The sequence below is a fragment of the Carassius carassius genome, chromosome 18 (genome assembly GCF_963082965.1).
Source record: "Carassius carassius chromosome 18, fCarCar2.1, whole genome shotgun sequence".
Classification (NCBI taxonomy): Eukaryota; Metazoa; Chordata; class Actinopteri; order Cypriniformes; family Cyprinidae; genus Carassius; species Carassius carassius.
In genome coordinates, this window is record NC_081772.1 from 23,684,861 (window position 1) to 23,702,305 (window position 17,445).

Genomic DNA, 17,445 nt, shown 5'->3' on the forward strand with positions numbered 1-17,445 from the left:
GTATGTGAAATACTACAAAACTTTTATAAAAAAAAATACAATAGTTACAATATTGTTTAGTCTGTGTCATCGTAATCCTTCTGTAAATGCTTATCTCATTGGAATAACAAATATGCTGTTTTTTTTAATAGTGAAAGGTATGTTACTGGTGAAAGCTGAACTAAATGCTTTTACCAACTTAATTAAGGTCTACCAGTTTGGTTTCAGCCCCACAACCCGACAGTCCAGCTAATCCATTATCGAAATCAGCTTGGACCAGCAGTAACTAGAAACCATGTAAAATCCCTTTCAGACATGTGCTATAGTATGGATATCACAAAACATCCAGATTCTATCCAGGATAGATGTTCCAAACCTGTATAACTTTCTTCCTTCTGTTGAACATAAGAAGATATTTTGAAGAATGCTGGCATACAAACAGTTGACAATTGGCAGCCATTGACTTTCATATCAAAAAATACTATGAAAATCAATGATGGTTATTCACTTTCTTCAAATATATATATATATATATATATATATATATATATATATATATATATATATATATATATATATTACTTGAAGCTAGATCGCCTCCACTATGGTTATGTCATGCAATTTTATTTTTGAACCATTGTTACATTTCATTGTTCTTATTTGTCCCACTTTCCCTGATGTTTGCTGAACCCACCCTATATAAAATGAGGTTATTATAGAGAATGCGTTTAGCTTCCTTTAAAATCTGTGTGTAAACGGACTGTCCGGTTTGTACCAATGGGAGGTCATGAAGATGAAACTCGGCTGAGATGTGTTGACTCAACAGGCAGATGTGCGCCCGTGGTGCTGAAGGAACAGCTCAGTGAGCCCCGTCGCAATGAAACTGTCCGGCGCTTCCTCATCACCATCACTCCTCAAAGTTTGCTGCTCGTTTCATTCGCTCTGACCATGAAGAGACAAAACATCAGGACCCTCGTGTTAATCATCTGCACTTTCACTTATTTGCTCGTCGGAGCTGCTGTTTTTGACGCTTTAGAGTCCAAGATGGAGATCACCCAAAAGAAAGTCCTGGACGATCGGAAGCGAGAGCTAATGGACAAGTATAACTTGAGCAGGGTGCATTTCGACGAGCTGGAGCGGGTCGTGCTGCAGCTGAAGCCGCACAAGGCTGGAGTCCAGTGGAGGTTCTCTGGCTCCTTTTACTTCGCCATCACGGTTATCACCACTATAGGTATGTCATCCAGATATCCAGATCTCGTGTCCGTCAACTTTTTTTAATTGCTGTGGTTTTGTTCAAGTTCGTCATACGAGACTGTGCGAATATGATCATGATAAATCATAAATTAGTTCTTGGTCGCCCACTTATCTGTATTTGCGTCAGTTTGATTAGTAAAGTACGAGGATTTTAGACAATAAAATACACCGCATGTGTTTTGTTACTTGTTACGCTGAATTAATCCAAATGAATTTATTTTCTGATGATTAATTGCCTTGTAAATCATTTTGGGAGTGTTTAAATAATAGAAACCCCAGTTTAAAATAGTAGCTGTGTTTCGAACATGCTAACTGATTTCTTAGTCTAAGATGGTTATTAGATGGGCTAAATCGTCTGTTAGTTGCTCTAAATTGGTATTTAGTAGATCTAGGGTGGCATGTGGTACAGTCAAGACATTGGCTGATCTAACATGATCATTAGTTGGCTATTAGCTGTTTAAAGCTGGTGGATCAGCAGCAGATCATCTACATTCTCCTCATACTATAGCTTAAGGGGGCCGCAGTGATTGTTAGGGGTCTGGTCAAACAAATGAGCATCTTAAAGACCAGCCACAACACGTCCTCTTACTATGTTCCAAAAACACTGCGACCAGCTCAAACTGGATTGTCCAGCAGGGACAAAGATAGCTTATGCACTCTCAGAAAAACCTTTTCAAAAGGCACACCTTTGTACCCAAAGAGTCCATATTGGTACAATAAAGGTACATATTAGTACCTGAAAGGTCGAAAAGTGTACCTTTTGAAAAGATACCAACCCAGCGAGAGTGTGTGTACTTAAACTTACACAACCTTCAGAAAAAGTCAGACTTCCTAGAGATGTTAAGTCATCTGTGGGCTTTGGTTTAGCTTGGCAGTGTACTCTGTGTGTGACACTGGACAGCTCTTGAAGAATCAGACACTTAGCTGACAGAGGAGGGTTGTACGAGGTCTTTTAATTCATCCAAAGACCAACAGACCATGTTCAGTGACCAGCCTTCATCTGTCCGTGTCTCTCTGTTTCATTGTCTCACGGCAATAGGAAATACGGAGTTGACATGACATGTCGAGCAGTGACAGCAATGTCCTGCAGTGTGACCTGCTGTGCTTAATCTAAAATGACATCAAACATTTATTTATTGTTCTTGTGTAATATTATAGTTGCATATTTATCATTTCATATAATTTGAGAGAAAGATTTTGTGCATTTGATGGTATATATATATATGTGTGTGTGTGTGTGTGTGTGTGTGTGTGTGAGTGGAACAAATATATGGAACAAAAATTGAAAGGTAATTATAAACAAACAAACAAACAGGGACCAACAATACTTTCCCTTATGCATTTATAATACATCTGTGTATTTGTATTATATATAATATATAATATACTTTGTGACAATGTCAAAAAAATTTAATACATAAATCATAAAATTAAATACACTTTAAATCATTAGGTTTAATAAGGTTTGTAAAGGAAGTACATTTATTTTGATGCACTGACAAACACGCTAAAGTACTTGGTTACAGTTTCAACTGTGTTAAAACTGCTTCGGTAATAAACATTAACCGTGCACTTAAAGTTGCACTTAAGTATTATGTAGGTGGGTCAAAAACACTCTTACTGTAAGTTCAACTACTTGCATTTAATATAAATTTAAACTATAATAAAGTTTTATTAAATTGCAATTAACATACAGTTATTTTCCCCGAAAACATTAAGTTTGCATATTAAGTCTCTTCCATACTATATAATGACTAAATTATAGACTAAACTCGGATCATTATGTAATGGACTGTAAATCATATTAAAATCTCAACCGCATTTTAGGATTCACAAAAACTCAACTTAATTAATTTTTCCATTGTCATGTGTGCTGTGTTTCCTCTTATCAGACACATCCATGGTCAGGTCTGTTTCATGTGTCTGCTATAGATCAGGTTACTGTGTACACTTGCCATGAGTAATCTAATCATCAGTTAAGCAACCAGCCTGCCAGCACCTTATTGTCAATGCAGGACACTCTGTAAACAAGGAACTGTTTACTATCTGCTGTCTGTGGTATCAGCTTAGTTCACTCAGCTAACCTGATCCATTAGTCTAGTGGAAGTTCGTGCTGTAATTATCAGCCCGCAGTTCTGTATAACCAAGCAGGACCGTAACCAGCATAGATATTGAGGCAGATGTGTACGCCCGAATATCAATACTATCTCAGAAATCTTCCTTCCTTACATCCTTACAGTCAAGTTTAGTTTGCACGGTGACCAGATCAGTTGATTTAAAGATGGGAAGATTTTATAGCAAGTGACTCGCCCACAGATGAAGGTATAGCTTAAAAAGATCATTCAAAACTTGTTTTAAAACTCATTTAATATGTTGAATATTAAGGGGGGGGGGGTGTGAGCCCTCTTCAGTTAATTACTGTTAGAAATTGACTCTTACCACATTTAGGAACTAACTTAAAATTAGTAGAAATGGGGAGAGATTTTTATTAGTAGTATTAGTATTATTGACACTGAACTTCCTGGGTAAGGTCAGCTAATTAATTAGTCATCCAACATCCAATTAATTAGTGAGTGAGGTGTACTATTAGCCTGTGTGTAACATAATGCAACCCAAGGTAATTAAAAAACATGTCTGTGGTAAAATTTCTTCAAAATGATATTATGTTGCCTCTTGCAGGTTTCTTGTCACTTTCACAGCTGTGCCCAGTGAGTGAATGTCTTGTGTAAAAGGAATAAAAGTCGTTGACAAATTGACAATTTAATGAAAGAAAATCTAAATTGTTCAGCATGGATATTGGGGGAATTTTAATTCCAAAACACTAGAGAAACGTTCTGAACGTTGATGTGAAAGATGTGGGATGAGTAGAGTTCCAGGGTCCGGCGACAGTGCAGCAGGACATGAGCACCTCTTCTGTCCTCCTCTGCAGGGAAGGAGTGTTTTGAATGGAAAGAATGCGAACTGAAAAAACAAATAGCCTCCTGGCCAGCAGAGCAGCAGGTCATACATCAGTCGGAATCTGTGGCTTTTTGCACTTTATACATTTCAGACGACTTTTCACATAGAGAATCTGTTGATCAGCTTGACAGCTTTAGTGACCCAGCCAGTGTTTCAAAAGGACAATCTAGGTACTATCAGTGCCTTACATTTGCAGCATTTGAATGTATTACTTTATTTATTTAATATGCCACTTTACCAAAAGTCAGCCAGCCAGCTGGACAGACCTTTTTGTGACACCGGCGGTGCTAAAACACTTATACAGAAGTTATACAGAGATTACAACATGCAATGCACCACATATCCTGCCCTAAAACGAACAGAAAAATCATTATTTGCTGATATTAAGTACAGGATCCGGTGTATCTACATGGCGAGATAACATTTTTACAACTAATTTAGTTTTACTCACACTTAAATCCATAAATATTTCATCCAAAATTGTTTGCATTATGCCTTTGTCCCACAGATGTTCCCACTGAGCTCACAGAATGCTCAATTTTTAAATAGTGATTGGGTTAATGCATGCATAAATGAATGCACAAATGAAGACAGGTTGAAAGGTTGACGGAATCTTATCTACTCCACAAACCGGCTGGATATCTGAGAAACAGATGTTTAAGCAAATGGCCTTGGGATGTTGTTAGCATGACTTTGTGCAGCGCAGTTATGCTTACTATATGTGGATACATGTTCATCCAGTGTGACACATGGCCAGTTGCCCAGAAGTGACAGCAACACTGGTGCTTTGCATGGACAGTCACCATCAGTCATCATGAAAGACCTGTTTCTGCATCCAAACAAAGCTCTGATCTTATATTACCCCATAACTCTGTATGCAGTTATATTACACTCTGTAAAGCTGCTGTATTGGATTAAGTGCAATATTAATAAACCTGACTTGACTTGATGCTCCCTCTCAAAAACAAAAAACAAAAACAAGCATATAAAAGCTGTCACTGGGATAGTACCTTTTCGAAAGGTACAAATAGGTATCATTAAGATACTAATATGTAATCTTTGGATACTAAAATGTCCCTTTTTAAAGGCTACTGCCCCAGTGCCAGCTTTTGTACAATATAATATGCATTGCATTATATCATATATTTATGTCAACATGTTATAGTCAGAATAAAATAAAGCATGCACTGTAAAAAAATGGAGTATGTTTTACAATAAAATACTATTTTAGTCTTAGTATATCTTTTTCAAAATTTCAAGATTAATTCAGCGCTTACCTGCCATTTATTTGTAATTGTTTGTGGAATTTACTAGCAATGTCTGAGTGAAAATAGTTCTATATTGTATTTTTTTTTCTTCTTCAGTGTTCAGACATTTGGGAAAGGTCATGAATTGGACAAGTTGGAAAACATGCACAATATACAGTCATGGCCAAAAGTTTTGGCAGTGACAAATTTTGTGTTTTGTAAAGTTTGCTGCTTTAGTAGATTTTTTTTTGAAAAACAACGATAAGCATATCATAAGCTATAAATGCTTTTATTGACAAAAAGCATATATGAGACCATGGACACATGATCTTAAGTGTCAATTTTCGAAATTGAGATTTATACATCATCTGAAAGCTGAAAAAATAAGCTTTCGATCGATGTATGGTTTATTAAGACAATATATGGACAATATCGGCAGAGATACAACTATTTGAAAATCTGGAATCTGAGGGTGAACATTTTTTTAAATACTGAGAAAATCGCCTTTGAAATTGTCCAAATGAATTCTTTGCAATGCATATTACTAAACAAATATTACGTTTTTATATATTTACAGTAGAAAACTTACAAAATATCTTCATGGAAAATGATCTTTACTTAACATCCTGATGATTTTTGGCATAAAAGAAAAATCAATAATTTTGACCCAAACAATGTTTTTTTGGCTATTGCTAAAAATATACCCCAGCGACTTAAAAGACTGGTTTTGTGGTCCAGGGTCACATATAATGAGTCAGTATTTACAGTGTTGACCCTTGCTCTTCATAACCTCTGCAGTTTCCTCTGGCATGCTGGATATTAGCTTCTGGGCCAAATCCTGACTGATGGTGATCCATTCTTGTCTTATTAGTTCTCGGAGTTGATCGCAATTTCTGGGCTTCTGCGCTTTTGAGGACTGACCACACGTTTTCTATATGACTGAGATTTGGGGAGTTGCCTGGCCACAGGCAAAATCCAAAATTTCAATGTAATGATCTTCGAGCCACTTCTTTATCACTCTGTGACATGGTGCTTCGTCATGATGGAAAATGCACAGATCATCACCAAATTGCTCATGTACTGTTGGAAGAAGTCGCTCTTGCAGGATGTTTTGATACCATTCTTTATTCATAACATTTCATGTCAGGATCAAAAAAGCTGTGAATATATATATATATATATATATATATATATATATACATATTTATTTATTTTTTGTGAAAAGTTCATTTTTTTGGCCAATTAAGCTTTTAGTAATTATTTGAAATGCATGTGATCACTCTACACAATAATCTAGAAACAATAACCAACAATACAATAACAAAACAATAACAATAATCTGTGAATGAGCATCACAACAGCTTAAACTGCAAACTGAACTTGAACTTTCTATTCATCAAAGAAAATCATCAAATTATCACAAAAAAAAAAAATGCATTGCGGTTTCCACAAAACAACATTTCTTAAATGCCAGATGAGTATATAACGATAATTTCTGAAGACTGGAGTAATGATGCTGAAAATTCAGTTTTAACATAACAGGAATAAATTTACATTACAAAATATACTAAAATATAAGACAGTTATTTTAAATGTATTAATTATATAAAATAAATGCAGCCTTGGTGAGTATAAGAGCCCTGTATTTATGCAAATGTGTTTAACAATAATAAAAATTGTACAAAATTGTAAATGTAGTACGACTATATCAAAGAATCTGACGTTTATTATCAAGTAACCAAATGCTGTCTTGCGTAAAAAAGAAAACCAAATAGCATTATATAATCACATGACTCTGCAACACTGGTTTGCCATCTCGATTTTCAGCTAGATGTGAATGATTAAAAGTGACAGTAGCGGGACATCTGACCAGATTCTGTCAAGCCCCAAAACTGCTATAATTACATATAGCCTACTAAACATAACAGCTCAGCACGTGTACACACACACAAATATAACAATGATTATATACATAAATATACATATGGGATTTTTTTATTTCTTCATATATCCTGAAACATCTGTGGAGGGTCCTATAAAGCTGTTTTATATATGCCATAGGATAATTTGATTATTAATAATTTCATTAATCCTCGACGTGGGACTGGTGAGCTGACAGTGATGTAATTCTAATAAAGGTGGATGCATCCCAGATAATCCTTTGATCTGCCTTTAACAAACACATGCACACACTTAGGTACATACGGTATATATTACATTTTGTACCTTATATTTATTATTATCAGCTATTATGTTTGTCCCTTAATATGGGTTATATTGTAATTTAACCAGTGGCAAACATCTTTAATTCTTAATTTTGCACCATCCATTCCCCCGACTCTCTCACACCTTTTCTAAGTATTTAATCCCCAAACCTTTTATAATATGTGTTCAACTACTGAATGGATTTGCAGTGACTGCAGCACATTCAGAAAAAAATGAGTTATTTTAGGAGATGTAAGCTGAATGGATGGAGAGAAGCAGAGACATGAGAATGAACTCTAAACAGCAGCCTGTATGTACAGATGGCTCGACTGAGCCGCTCTCAAAGAAATAATTCATGCTGCTTCTATAATAAGAGCAACTGGACTCCATCAAAGTGCAATGCAAATACAATTACAGATGATCAAGCAAGATGAATCTCAATAATAAAAAATAAAAAACTGAACAGATGCAGGGATAGTAGGGATATTGTACTAACAGTCACCTTTCATCGCAAATGGGAATATTTTAGCAAACAAGATTGAGAATTTTTAACACTGGAATCCTGTGGAGCAGATCTTCATCATTTAAAAAAAAAACGTATTAAAGAAATTATGCTACAAAAGACACCTGCACGAAACAAAACCAACACAGATGGAATGAAAATGTAAATCCACTCTCTGACAGCAGGTGGCGCTTACGGAACAGCAGTGATATAGCGTTTCCTTGGTTACCGCTGTAAACTAAGCAGCTGTGCTTATGAACACTACTTTGTATGGAGGTAAGAGAAAAATAAAATACCAACAAAACTTTTCAGAAGACAGGGCTCGAGGCCCCTTTAATTGCCAATCCTGTAAAGCCAAGGGGTACCAAACCCCCAGCCCAAGCCCCGACCTTGATTGATATAATTTTTTAAAATATTTTTCTTCCTATAGTTTGCACAACAGTGAGCTTGCTTCGCCTGTACAGTATTTTCTCCTTTTTGTGTCGGCCTTCATCCTCTCTGTTAATGTCCTGTGTACAGACTTCGTAATATTGCATAATTTATGAGATTGATTATTGACAACCCTAAAAATAATGAATTACGTTCATTATATTTTCTAGGATATGGTCATGCGGCCCCCAGCACGGATGGTGGGAAGGTGTTCTGCATGTTCTACGCCCTCCTGGGGATCCCCCTCACCCTGGTGATGTTCCAGAGTCTGGGTGAACGCATCAACACCTTTGTCAAGTACCTGTTGCACCGTCTCAAAAAGTGTCTTGGCCTTCGGAATACCGAGGTCTCGATGGCCAACATGGTGTGCATTGGCTTGATTTCCTGCATGAGTACCTTGTGTGTAGGAGCAGCCGCTTTCTCCCGCTATGAGGACTGGAGCTTCTTCCATGCATATTATTACTGCTTCATAACCCTCACCACCATTGGTTTTGGGGACTATGTAGCCCTGCAGAAAGACAATGCGTTACAAACCAACCCCCAATACGTCGCGTTTAGCTTCATGTATATCCTCACGGGACTCACGGTCATCGGCGCCTTCCTGAACCTGGTGGTTCTGCGTTTCATGACCATGAATGCTGAGGATGAACGACGCGATGCCGAACAGCGTACGTTGCTGTCCCGAAACAGGCAGTCCGTCGGCACTGGAACCAACCATTGCATGTCCGACCCGCCATCTTCATCCACTGCGGGCCATGGAGGAGGGTCCGGGAAAGGGTTGTGTAATGTCTACGCCGAAGTGCTGCATTTCCAGTCTATGTGCTCTTGTCTCTGGTACAAAAGCCAGGAGAAGATGCGCTACTCAATTCCCATGATTATCTCTCATGATCTGTCCACTTCAGACACCTACATGGAGCATAGCGAGACCTCCGACGCCCTCCACTCCAACGGCTGCGTGTGCAGTGCCTTGCAGGAGCACTCGGCCACCAGTTCAGTGTACACGGGCCTGCTCTGCCCAGCACATTACCAAAGACTCTCCAAACGCCGCAGCTCTATCTAGAGGGCTGGAGGATGTATTGCATGTGAATCTCTTTCGCCTTACAAAACCAACCACTGTTATACTTGGGGTTGAAAAAAACGCTGCTTCTAAGCTGCTTGGATCCTCTGTCAGTCAAATATATATATGTAATGTAGTGATAGATGGGGGACAGGTGCTGCTTGAGGACCGGGGACGTAGCAGCGTGCAATAAAAACAGGGTAAAGGCCTGTATCATTTGAGGTACACGTTCAGGATTTTGAGAAAAGACAAAACACAAACTGCTTGCTCTTCACTGAGCTCAAGGGTAAATGCAGGTCCTTCAAAACCAACAAGTCCCAAAGTGTCAGGCTCTTCTGGTTTTGAGCTGAATAGATCGTTTTTGTGATGCAACTGTTTCTACAGTGAATACTTTATTATCTTTGCAGGATTTAGGAAGTAATAGTAATTAGTAAAGTAAATAGTAAACTATTATTTTATATGAGAACTTTGCTAATGATTAGTATAAACCTTGGTCAGGGAGTGCCATATTGAATTGTTGATAGGAACAGAGTGCTGCAGTGATGTTTTATTTTTGTAGGCCAACCCGAAGCTTAGCTGGTTCCCTCAAAGTTTTGTTCATCATAATAATCTTCATAAATTAAAACAACTTTTATGAATTTTGAAGCATAAATTGCATCGCCAGAACTAAAAAGCTAAACATAGGCTATAAATACTGAACTAAATACTCATAAAGGGGTCATATGATGCAATTTCAAGTTTTCCTTTGTTTTTGGAGTGTAACAAGCTGTTCATGCATAGATGAGATCCCTAAAGTGGCAAAGACTAAAGTCTCAAACCAAAAGTGATATTCTTTATAAAAGTTAAGACTCTTCCAAGCCCTCCTAAAACGCCTCGTTTTAAACATGCCCCCACATGTCTACGTCATTGTGTGGGAAGATTTGCATAACGCTGCCCAAATGTTCACGCAAAGAGAGAAGGCGTAACTTTGAGTCTCTCTGTAATATTGTTGCTGCTGCCATCACGTCGTGGAGACGCTGTTTTTCACTGTGAAAGCGAAAACACAACACTAGAAATCAGTGGTTAAGTTGAATTTACAACACTGTTCCAGAACAGTTTAACCCAAATATACTGATGTGTGCAGCGCATTTTACAGAGGACTGTATGCTGATCCTGGTTAGGGTTGTGCACAAAGGCTGTTTCTATAAAGAGGTGCAATTCCAACTTTGCAAGGACAGTCTGGCGCTTCTGACTCACAGTCTGTAAGTACGTTTTCATATTTAAAGGATTTGCCACTGATGGTTCAAACGAGAGTTTTGAGCAGTACAGAGTAGCGCTCGTTGTTTGTCGTTTCTCCAATTACAAAATGCTGGTTTTATGTTTACGTGGCGCGATATTCAATGCAAGGCATAAAAAGACAGTATAAGTCATTATAATCAGTAATTATGTCCCCACTGGAAGCAACCAATGCCTCGTTTGTTATGGGTTTTATTGGTTTTGTCTCGTCGCGCTGGGACACACGGCTTCACAGTATGTTAACATTTCTGTCACACGCTTGAGGCATTCAGCCAATCATGGATACTGGATAGTTGGCCAATGGATAGCACTGAATAGCTGGCCAATCAGAGCACACATCGCTTCTCAGAAAGGCGTGTACAGTATGTAGAAAATAATGTTTTGTGAACCTTTAACCGCACTAACATTGCATTACACCAAATGCACAAAATTGTTATTTTTAGCAACGTGATATGGCCTCTTTGAAAGCTTGAATCAAAATAGTTTACAAGAGTGCGATTATAAACACAACAAAGCTGTGAAAAGTGTCTAATCAGTAACTTCTGCAATGTCATTTAGTCACTTGTTACTACTGATGTAGTTTGTCATAGACTAAAATGTGAAAATATCTTGAGCTTGTGTAAACCACGCACCTTATTTCTGACATTTAATCAAAAAACCTGTTCATAAAACATTTTGTCTTCAGAACCATGGAACCGTTTGCAGGTTTAAGCCTACAATTTATGTAATCTCTGCAGCATTCAGTGAAAACAAGGCTTTGAGGGATGGAAGTGCATTCAAAGGATTGCATTGCTGTTGAACAACATGCCAATTGGAAAAACTTTTTGGAAAAACTTTCAGCAAACAGAAACTCAAACACATAACAGTTTGAAAAGTTGTGAGTTGTGAAAATTACATTTTGAGGGGCTTTATAAATTGGTAAAGACTGCAAGTATATTCCTTATAGCCTTTTTTTTAATCCATGTCAAATTAAATATGATATCTAACCTGACTAAGGTCTATATGATTATGTTTTGTTCCACACTTAAACTCACATTCACAACGAGTTGTATTGTTCATTTATCTTTTCTGTTTTTATATCCACTATTATTTTAACCCATCACTATGTTTGTCTGAATAATTATTTGTTTGCATTATTGTAGCTATTGTATCATCTATGTTTTAAAATAATATTGGATTATATAATTAAATAGGATTATATTGTATTTGAAGTTGCACTTTAGATGAAAATTATAAGCATTAGCGCTGTATCCAAGAGTGCACAGATTATCTTTTAAATTCCATGTGAAATCTGAATGGACCCGATATACTTTCTTCTGCTCTTATAGTGCACAAATCATCACGTTATTCCAAATGGATGAAAATATTTGTTTTGCAATCTTTTATTACAATTTAGAAAATAATTTTAACCAAGCCAAGCCAATTTTTAAAAATAAAACCACCAACAAACATTGTTTTAGGCCAATTTTCTCGGTAATGTCTTTATAAAATCGTTCAAATGAGGCAATAGGATGCTGATTAATACAGTTTACAGCAATAATAGCAAGTAAGAATATGAAATTTTTAGAAACTGGATATTTAATTTGATTTAACTACACTTAAGGTGGAAACAGCAGTGGCTTGTTCTATTCTAGCATTGTATGCATTTGCAATTTTGGAGCAACTAATCAAAATGTCACTGCTTTTCCTTTAATGACCCTAAACTGTCATCAAAATCTGTTTTCTAATCTAAACTCAAGATTTGGAAAACCTAAGTGGAATCATTTTACATATAGATCACGAGGGCCTGTCATTTCTTAGAAATGTCAAATGTGCTTGTTGTTGCTACTTTTAGCACATAGGAAATATAATCTAAGCAATACGTCAATATGTTATTGTATTAACATCCTAGTTTCACATAGTTGCGTACATATCTACAATATCAATAACCCGTCATTTGGTGCTTGTCATGTCATGTTTATGAAAACAAGTTTGATATTGTTTGCTGGGTGCCTTAGATTGCTACTAATGTTTGTTCCAAAATGTACAAATTGCACATGATAGAGTGTAATACCTCCCCAAAAAATGTCTGCCTTGATCCTGTTTGTTCTTTAACTGACTGTAAATCAAAGAGCATCCCTGCTAATGTTACTCTACCTCAGAAGGTTGAGTCACTGTGGGTTTTTCCCATCTCCTTCATCTCCCTTCTCCTGCAAAAAAAAATGATTGCCCCTTCTCAGCAAAGTTGTCAGTTCGGATCATCTTCATCCATGCCTCTCTTTCTATTTGGGAATGAAGCTGCATAATATGTCCACCTAGGGGCAAAGAAACTATTTGACAAGTGGTTGGGTGGAGGGCACACATTAAAACTGAGAACTGTGTTTGTGTGCGTGTTTGGGCATAGAAATGTTCACATTTCAGTTAAATAATCATTCTTTTTGCCACTTTATCCACTGTACTTTTGTTGTTAAAGGGAGGGAATATATCAATATATATCTGCTTCATTGAAGAATCTTGACATTAACTCATTTCTATTCTCTAAACATTTCTTGCATTTATTTGAACGCGCCTATTAAATGTCATTCTTAAAGGATGTATTTTTCAACTATTTTATTGTATTTTGCGCTCATAATCAACTTATGTCCCAGCTGTCTGTTCAATAAATACATGATGTTAAATATGTATTAATATCGTTTTTGTCGATAAGCCGCACAAGTTCTTCAAATAATCCGTCTTGTAGCTATTAATTGCTAATAAAAAGCACAGATTTTTAATCTTTAATTTAATCTAAAATGTAGATGAGTTATTTCTTCATGCGAACAGGTTAGGAGAAATTCAACGTTACATCACTTGCTCCTCCGAAGTGAATGGGTGCCGTCAGTCCAAACAGCTGATAAAAACATCACAATAATCCACACCTCTCCGGCCCATCAGTGAATGTCTTGGGAAGTGAAAAGCTCTATGTTTGTAAGATTAAGATGATTTACATCATAGTTTCCTTCTGTAATAAGAGTAATCCATTCATGATATTGTTTTCTCCCATGAACAAGTCATCTCGCCAGAATCAGGAGAGAAATATGCACAGGTCAAACTGTTTACAGTCCAAAATAGTTATAAATAAATAAGTGCATTTTGATGTGAGAGGACAACAGGGGATGGACTTTTTCACTGGAGAAAGCTAAAATAAAATGCCTTGATGGATTTGTTTCTTACAAACACGCATCTTTTGCTTCACAATAGTCGTGTGAATTAGAAATGTCTAACAGTTTGACTTGTTTTTGCAATGCAAGATGGTCGACAACTAATTAAACAACTGATGAATAATGTAATTGTGGATGTATGGCATGAATATAACATTTAAATAATCTAATATTCAACATTTACAATGACTGGTATCAGCTTGTAGATGCTGGACGGCTTCAAACTCGTTTTTAAAACATTTCAGAACTCAAGCCAAGTCTCAAGCCCTTTTTCATAAAGAGAGAGGAACGAAAAGAGCGGGAGCTTGAGGTTTTGTGGGCTGATTAAAGAATACAAACACGGCTCACGCAGCTGTGACATTCCTCTGTCACGTGAGGGACTCGCAGAGCCTCTTATACGTCACCAACTTCAGCTTCTATCAGCGTCAAAACCACTCAGCTGAGATCAGATGCCCTCACGTTTCAGACGAGGACAAACTGAAATTATGCAGGCGTTAAAAAATAACAAGACTGCGACCGAGTTTACGATTTACTGAAGAGGCAGAAGGAATGTCATACAGAATATAAATTGTGAATTTAATGAGCATTTTATAACCGTTTCTTACCTCAGTGCACCTCATCAAAGCTCTGCTGACTCGTTCCTGGCTTTTATCGTAGTGTTAAAGGCAAAGTGTGACAGTGTATATTATATACCTATTATACAGCAAAAACAAAACTCATATAGAACACTGAGTAGGCCTAACTAGGAATATTATACATTGGTTGAGCATTTGACTGTGTGGGACTCTTCTGATGTGTCTGACAGAGCCCTCGGGACGCAGGAGTCCTCTGTTACGCAACACTGCTGACTGAACTCTTACTGATGTTTCAGCATGTGCTCAGGAGCCCTCTGCACCAGTCTACCTCACTTCCTGTGCAAATGTTCAAATGCAAGGCAAGAATCAGCTTAAATATCAGAAAATGAGTTTAACTTTTCATTGAGTTTAATAGCTGAAGTTTTTTTTTTTTTTTTTTACAAATACATATATTTTTTTTGTTTCAATATTAAATAAAAATAATATATATATATATTCATATTCATATTAAAATATTCAAAAAAATAAATAGTAAATAAAAGAAATGCCCTAAAGGGAAATCGAACGAATATTTAATGAGCTAAATGTAGGCTATTTATTCGTTTCTTTATTTCAATATTTGACCACTAAAATTAAGGAATGAATGGATAGGTAAGCAATAAATAATTAAATAGATAATTTTATCTCATGAATTATTCATTCAGTTTTCCTTAAGGACATTTTTATTTATTTAATTATTATTCCGTTTATTTGTTCTTAGCGGTCCAATACTGTATCTCAATAATAATAATAATAATTGATTCATTAAAGTTTTCATCACATTTATTTTAATCCGATTATTCTTTTCTTTTTCTTTTTTTAAAGTTCAAATGGTCAGTTCAGGTGTCATCGTCAAATAGTCTCACTTAGAAGGAAATCTTTAAGTGGCAGTCTGTCCTTTCAAATGTTGCTTTTCGGTCCCTGCAGCTTCAGGACTGTCTGTACAAACACAGTTTATGGCACAAAGAACACATACTTAAATAGACTGCAGTGAGAGAAAGATAAAGAGCGAGAAAATAACACAGTTAGCGCTAAAAGTAGCTCTAAATAACTGGCTTTGTATCATCTGCCAAATTAAGACAGCAAATAAAGACTTGTTTAATTGTCTAATTTCCAAAACATGTCATATTTGATGTTACCATAGAATTAAGCGGTTAATCAGCGTTACAAGCTGCCCAGTCGTGTTTTATTGCAAACGAACCTTGATGAAACATTCAGAAACCTCTCATCTTGTCTGCATTTGCGTCAGTGGTCTAAAGTGAAAGGTTAATTGAAAGCAATGGGGTTTCTGAGAGCATCAATACAGTGAGTCTGAGGGGACCGGCTGACGTCTGCTGACTCACAGGGGTCCTGATGTCCTTCACTAGATATACTTGACATGCAGGAAATGACAAACAGATCCCTGCTCATTAAAACCTGCTAAATATGGTACTATAATTTGTATGCGTACAATAAAAAGGGCAGATGACATGGAATAATTTTGCTGTCCAAAGAGAGAAATAACAGCTTTTATCTTATGTTTTCATCTTTTGGTTTAAGCAATTTAAAAAAGATTTATTACAGTGATTGGACTATTTATGAAATGTGAAACACAGAAATGAGTGTCACGAGCATTTTGCTACTCAGGAACCCAAAACCTGGTCAAATATAAAACATATTTCAAGCAGGATCATTATAGTAAACCAAAAATATGTAAGTAACTATCAACAAAGTTAATAAACTGAAAATTACACACACACATATCTATCTATAGGGTCTATATTAATTCCGCTAATGCATGAATTATGTATAATTAAAAAGTTTACTTTACAAAGCATCCGAATAGCTTGATGCCTTGTCTTGCAGTGTAAAAGGACAAAAATCTAAAACCCTTTTTGCAGCATTTTACTAGCTATAATTACATATCACAACACTACTAAAATGAACTAGTGAAATGTTGATTAAACGTGGTGAAAACGTAAAAGGAATGGCAACATAGCATCTAAAATATGAACCAGAATTGCTGATGTTAAAGAGTTTAATGAATATGTCTTGTGTAGGCTATCTAAAAGCATATGAGTTGAATCTATTGAACTGCACACAACGCTAGAATAGAGTCGATGACTATTCGTTTTCCAGCCAGTAGGTGGCGTCCTCTGATCATCCCACTAATATTTCTCTAAATCTGATAGAACTATTACTGTACTTTCCTGATACGTCATCATGTGGACACACTAAGAGGGTTGCGACGCCACCTTCTGGAGAAGATACAGAACACAAATGTGGAGAAACAGGGTGCTGGTTTAGACGATCTAAATGTGCAGCAGAAACTCAGTCCTGGAGCTGAGATTATCATCAGAGGATGACATTTAGCATGCTATATTTGTGATGAATGAATCTCTTGCTGCTAGCTGACCTTTATTTCAAAGTCTCCATGATTAAAGAAGCTCACGCATCCATCATGAGAGTAACTTACCTGATAATTAAAAGAGCCAGTCCAAGCCTTAAAGGCCTTATTACACTTCAGCACTTGTCTTTAACAAGTCAGTGACCACAGGACAACAATAAACGCTGTCTATCTATCCACTGTTAACACACACACACACACACACACACACACACACACACACAAACAAACACAAACAAACACACACACACACACACACACACACATATATAAGAACACTATAAAAAACACTGCACATTCATTTTTAATCAAACAACATACTGTAAATGCACAAAGTTTCTAAATCACCTGCTGGTTCAC

At 36.6% G+C, this 17,445-nt stretch overlaps 1 protein-coding gene across 1 annotated transcript; it reads left to right on the forward strand.

The window, feature by feature from the left end:
* Positions 1 to 647: 647 nt before the first annotated feature.
* On the forward strand, positions 648 to 10,669 carry LOC132091946 (potassium channel subfamily K member 3-like). Its single transcript, XM_059498018.1, has 2 exons — positions 648 to 1,210; positions 8,745 to 10,669. The coding sequence occupies exons 1-2, from the start codon at positions 757 to 759 to the stop codon at positions 9,632 to 9,634; spliced, it is 1,344 nt and encodes a 447-aa protein (XP_059354001.1). The 5' UTR covers positions 648 to 756; the 3' UTR covers positions 9,635 to 10,669.
* Positions 10,670 to 17,445: the final 6,776 nt, after the last annotated feature.

What these genes read in the sequence shown, in the direction of transcription:
- LOC132091946 (XM_059498018.1), top strand. Translation starts at nt 757, where the DNA reads ATGGGAGGTCATGAAGATGAAACTCGGCTGAGATGTGTTGACTCAACA. An exon ending in CACGGTTATCACCACTATAG is followed by an intron (nt 1,211 to 8,744) that starts GTATGTCATCCA and finishes TATATTTTCTAG; the next exon opens with GATATGGTCATGCGGCCCCC.